This window comes from Sinocyclocheilus rhinocerous, unplaced genomic scaffold, assembly GCF_001515625.1.
Source record: "Sinocyclocheilus rhinocerous isolate Xijiao unplaced genomic scaffold, SAMN03320098_v1.1 scaffold2912, whole genome shotgun sequence".
Taxonomy (NCBI): Eukaryota; Metazoa; Chordata; class Actinopteri; order Cypriniformes; family Cyprinidae; genus Sinocyclocheilus; species Sinocyclocheilus rhinocerous.
In genome coordinates, this window is record NW_015645522.1 from 186,519 (window position 1) to 192,352 (window position 5,834).

At 33.4% G+C, this 5,834-nt stretch overlaps 1 protein-coding gene across 1 annotated transcript; it reads right to left on the minus strand.

Moving 5' to 3' along the window:
• Nucleotides 1-2,207: 2,207 nt before the first annotated feature.
• On the minus strand, nucleotides 2,208-4,303 carry LOC107706071 (gastrula zinc finger protein XlCGF8.2DB). The gene is made up of 2 exons (XM_016509646.1): nucleotides 4,150-4,303; nucleotides 2,208-3,265 (listed from the first exon to the last, which is right to left on the minus strand). The coding sequence occupies exons 1-2, from the start codon at nucleotides 4,250-4,252 to the stop codon at nucleotides 2,283-2,285; spliced, it is 1,086 nt and encodes a 361-aa protein (XP_016365132.1). The 5' UTR covers nucleotides 4,253-4,303; the 3' UTR covers nucleotides 2,208-2,282.
• Between the last annotated feature and the right edge of the window lie 1,531 nt (nucleotides 4,304-5,834).

The following is a 5,834-nucleotide window of genomic DNA, read 5'->3' on the forward strand; positions in this document are numbered from 1 at the left end:
TATTTTTACTCTGCTGTAAAAGTACTTTTCAGGTGTCTGTACTTTATCGGAGTGTTTTTCTTTAGAAAATTTTACTTCACAACATTCCAAAGCATAATATTGTGCTTTTTACTGCACTACGTTTCATATTAAATATCATTTAATCCTTAATCACATTAGAAATCTATTACTTTCTTACTTTTACTCAAGTAAAAGTAATTCAAAGATTTACTTGAGTACAAGAAAGTACTACATTTTGAATGTTCTTAAGTATAAAGGTAAAACAAACAACAACTTTTATTTATGAAAATGCAGTGCAGTAAAAAGTATGACATTATGCTTTGAAGTTTTCCAAAGAAAAAACTACAGATACTTTTTTAATTTACTTGAGTACAGTAAAAATACTTCACTACTGTCCGCCTCTGATCATTTGCATATTTAAACATAAGATTTTTTGAAAACTTGTAATTCAAAAAATGTTTGCAATACTTAATGCATAATAAGGGAAAGTATGGTGATATATATTAATTAAATTTTACCCTAATCACCTGGGGTGTTTTGCATTAAAAAACTGTCAGTGTGTTTGAAAATATATGGAAATAAGTTATTCATATTTTTTTAATGTTATAAAAGTGTTAGTGTGTAATCTGATTGTCATGGGATATATTGCAATTTATATATCCTACTTTGTCTTATTTGACTGACAAAATAAAAAAGCCTGTTGATTGAGCAAAGAGAATAATTTTAATAAAAGTATAACCAGCAGGATTAATATTTGCACTGTAGTAAATAAACCATAAAGTGCAACATTTGTTTGAGTCATGAACTGAGCTACACGGCTCGTGCTTTATGTTATTAATTCTCTAAAAGAAATCGCTTTGATCACAGAAATAAATTACATTTGACAATATATTCACAGAAAACAGTTATTGTGAATTCTAATAAAATTTCTCAATTTTTACTGTATTTTTGTCATGGTGAGCATAAGAAACATTTGGCCGTTGCACATGAAAACAACCTTCTCTCTTAAAAGGTACTTCACAGCGATGCCATAGAAGAACCATTTTTGGTTCCACAAAGAATTATTCAGTCAAAGGTTCTTATAAAAATACCTTTTTACAATCTGAAGAACCTTCTTTCGCCACACAAAGAACCTTTTTGTGAAACAGAAAGGTTAAAGGTTCTTTATGGTGTGTTTAATTAGTCTGATAAGTCAGTTTGCTTTGCTTTTATATAAATCAAGAAGGATTTGAAAACGAGCTGTTTGTTGGTTTTAACCTTTTCTTTGGGATTATGTGTTTATTCTTTTTACATTCAAATATCATTGCATTTGTTTTCATTATTTCTTCATCTTTCTATATAATAATGAGATCATTTTCAGCCAAACACTGTCTGCAGATAAATAGGTGCCTATAATGCACACATGTTCAAAGAAACTTGTTGAAATTGATTTCACTTTCAAACAAATTGATGGGATATCTTTTCCAATTGATACATAATCTTCAGATTATCATGATATTGATTTATTGTATGTTTTGATGAATTCATAAAGCAGGTCACTTGATACAATATTTTTCACAATTTTACTTTTTTATTTCTCATGTACAGTCAGCACATTATACACAAGACATAAGCTCCTAAAGACAGAGCAAAATAAATGAATGACATTAATGAACCCTATTCAAGCGTGCAATGACAGTAGAAAACGTGGCATGATGGAAATCATTTTGTTCATCCAAAAATACACTAACAATTAAAAATTTGTAATCATTTGGAATGTTCAAAATGTTTTTGAAAGATGTCTCTTCTGCTCACCAAGACTGCATTGATTTGATCAAAAATAAATGCAAAAAATCAGCGTATTAGAACAATTTCTGAAGGATCATGTGACACTGAAGACTGGAGTAATGATGCTGAAAATTCAGCTTTGATCACAGAAATAAATTACATTTGACAATATATTCACAGAAAACAGTTATTGTGAATTCTAATAAAATTTCTCAATTTTTACTGTATTTTTGTCATGGTGAGCATAAGAAACATTTGGCCGTTGCACATGAAAACAACCTTCTCTCTTAAAAGGTACTTCACAGCGATGCCATAGAAGAACCATTTTTGGTTCCACAAAGAATTATTCAGTCAAAGGTTCTTATAAAAATACCTTTTTACAATCTGAAGAACCTTCTTTCGCCACACAAAGAACCTTTTTGTGAAACAGAAAGGTTAAAGGTTCTTTATGGAACCATTTATACAAAAAGGCTCTTCTACGGCATCGTGAAGCACCTTTATTTTTAAGAGTGTTCTCACTGCGACGATTTCTTACAATGTTTTTTAATATGAGTAATGAGATTGGTTAGCTGCGAGAAACTCCTCCCGCATGAAGGGCAGTGATACGGCTTCTCTCCCGTGTGAACTCGCTCGTGAACCTTCAGCGATCCAGACTGAGTGAAGCTCTTGTCACAGTGCGAGCACTTGTAGGGTTTTTCTCCGGTGTGAATCCTCTGGTGCTCCTTCAGTCGTTTGGCTGTGGTGAAGGTCTTGCCGCACTCAAAGCACACGTGATCTCTCTCACCGCTGTGTCTTTTCTGGTGCTCTTTAAAATTGCCCGGCCATACAAAACTCTTTCCGCACAAAGAGCACACATACGGCCTCTCATTCGTGTGAACCTTCAGGTGGTTTTTCAGGATGGATGATGACGTAAAACCTTCTCCGCAGTGAACGCAATTAAAAGGCTTCACCCCAGAATGAGAGTGCAGGTGATTATTGAGACTGTGCGCCCATTTAAAGGCCTTTCCGCAGTGATGGCATTTGAAAGGCTTCTCTCCGGTGTGAACTCTTATGTGATCCTTGAGGCCTTTTTTACACGTTAAACCCTTTCCGCACTGAGGGCAGATGAACAGCTTCTCCCTGGAGTGGATTCTTATGTGAACCTTGAGGTTGTTTTTGAAGGTGAAGCTCTTTCCGCACTGATGGCAGGTGTATGGTTTCTCTCCGGTGTGAATCCGCAGGTGATACTTCAGGCTCTCTTTACGCGTGAAACTCTTCCCGCAGTGATGGCAGCTGAAAGGTTTCTCTCCCGTGTGAATTCGTAAGTGTTCCTTAAGGCTGTCTCTCCGCATGAAACTCTTTCCGCACTGAGGACACGTGAAGGAGTTTTTGGCTTCAGTTCTTTGAGTTTTCTTCTCAGTCGCTGAACAGGTTTCTTCAGTAATGAAAGCATCCTGATTCTGATGTTTCTCCTCCACCTCATCCAGTTCTTCACTTTCTTCTTTTATGTATGTAAAGTCTGCAAAGAACATACACAGACGTACACACAAAGTCAATGAAATAAACTAAATGATATTTGATATGCTAGAATTAAATTCTATCATGCTCATTCAATGCCATCCAATTACTATACAAGGGTAAAATAATGTAAATGTATTTTATGCAACATTAAGCAAAATTCTCAGAACGTTCCGGCAAGGTTCTCTTAACGTTACGAATATTCTTTCAGCAAGGTTAATAGAATGTTCGTTCGTAATGTTCTCAAAATGTTACCACAAAAATATTATTCATTCATTGTTCTTGGAAAGTTTAAGTGGAACGTTCATTTAACGTTTTTTAAATGTTACTACTTGTTTCAGAACATTCAGGGAACATTCAAAAACAACATTTCCATAATGTCTGCATGCTCCCTTCACGTTCGTATAACCAAGAAAAAAAAACGCTTTTAAAACATTTCTAAAAAATTCAGAGAACATTCAGAAATAACTTGCAAAACATTCTTAGAACATATTTTTGTCAGTTAGGGAGTTATTTGGTTCTCAAAACATTAGCACAGAATTGTTATTATACATCATTCATGGAACATTTTATTTATGAAACGTTTTAGTTGGACGTTCATTTAACATTTTTTTTTACATTTTACTACTTGTTTCAGAACATTCAGAGAACATTCAAACGTAACGTTCCCATAATGTTTACAAAATTCTAAAATGGAATGTTCACGTGACAAATAAAACAACGTTTTTAAAGCATTTTAAATATGGGAGATTTTGAATGTTTTGATAACGGAAAAACATTCTTATAATGTATATGATTTTATAAATACAGCCACCAAATTTCAACTGAAGATTTGTTTTATTAATATTCCTCAGCAATAATAATCGATCAAGAATGGACACCAACCTGTTTGTTCCTCAGTATCTTCATGTTTCATTCTGGATGGTTCAGGATCACTCATGTCTTCATTCTCCTCTTCAACAAACTCTGTCTTTACCATAGTATACATGATTGTACATATATTTCACTTGTTACACCTGGAGTTTGTTCCTCTCTTGTAGGATGATATAATAGTAGCTTCAGCTGTGAATGGCCCAAAGAAGTAGTTCTGTCTTAGAAGTCAAAAATGATAAGTTAGTATTTGTTTTTATGCTAATTAATTACACATTCTTTGTATTTTTGTTGTAGATTCTCTTTTCCTTTGCATTTAAGAGCATACCTTGACTCAAAGCCAAATAATTAATAATATATGTGCAATTACATGCAAATATTTTAACACAATAAATGCAAAATCTTTGGTTCTCCATTAGCACAGAATTGTTATTATACATCATTCATGGAACATTTTATTTATGAAACGTTTTAGTTGGACGTTCATTTAACATTTTTAACATTGTTTCAGAACATTCAGAGAACATTCAAAAGTAACGTTCCCATAATGTTTACAAAATTCTAAAATGGAATGTTCACGTGACAAATAAAACAACGTTTTTAAAGCATTTTAAATATGGGAGATTTTGAATGTTTTGATAACGGAAAAACATTCTTATAATGTATATGATTTTATAAATACAGCCACCAAATTTCAACTGAAGATTTGTTTTATTAATATTCCTCAGCAATAATAATCGATCAAGAATGGACACCAACCTGTTTGTTCCTCAGTATCTTCATGTTTCATTCTGGATGGTTCAGGATCACTCATGTCTTCATTCTCCTCTTCAACAAACTCTGTCTTTACCATAGTATACATGATTGTACATATATTTCACTTGTTACACCTGGAGTTTGTTCCTCTCTTGTAGGATGATATAATAGTAGCTTCAGCTGTGAATGGCCCAAAGAAGTAGTTCTGTCTTAGAAGTCAAAAATGATAAGTTAGTATTTGTTTTTATGCTAATTAATTACACATTCTTTGTATTTTTGTTGTAGATTCTCTTTTCCTTTGCATTTAAGAGCATACCTTGACTCAAAGCCAAATAATTAATAATATATGTGCAATTACATGCAAATATTTTAACACAATAAATGCAAAATCCCAGTGATACTATTGCCAGTCATCATTATGATGCTGATGTTGATGATTATGTTCCAGTGACAACAGTGAACACAGTGTAGTTCCACATAAATCATAATAAATAAAACCGCATAATGCATAAATTAATCTCGTGACATATAATTAATGCAGTTTAAACAGCTGACACTGAGAGCTCAGGTGTTATCATTTGACACAAAAATGACACACAGACGTAGCCAACATGCACAGAAAATGTCAGTTTAAATTTGTTTTACCGTTTGTAGTATCTGTTCTCTATCTCGTCTCCCCTCCCGTTTTTGTGTATTTAATGTTTTTGTTATTAAAACTCACATCATGCGATTTCATATTGCTGCCTCAAACGCGCTCATCACTGTCGCGAACACCTTCCGTACTGCGCATGATTTTTTTTGATAAATGCGCTTTAACAATGTATGGAGCTCACATATTTCCCGATTTGTCTTAAAATTATTAATATATGGTTGTACTGTAAAAATGTCTCCGATAGGACAAAAACGTCCCGAGGTTTCAATGCGTCTCAATGGGGTTCAGTAGC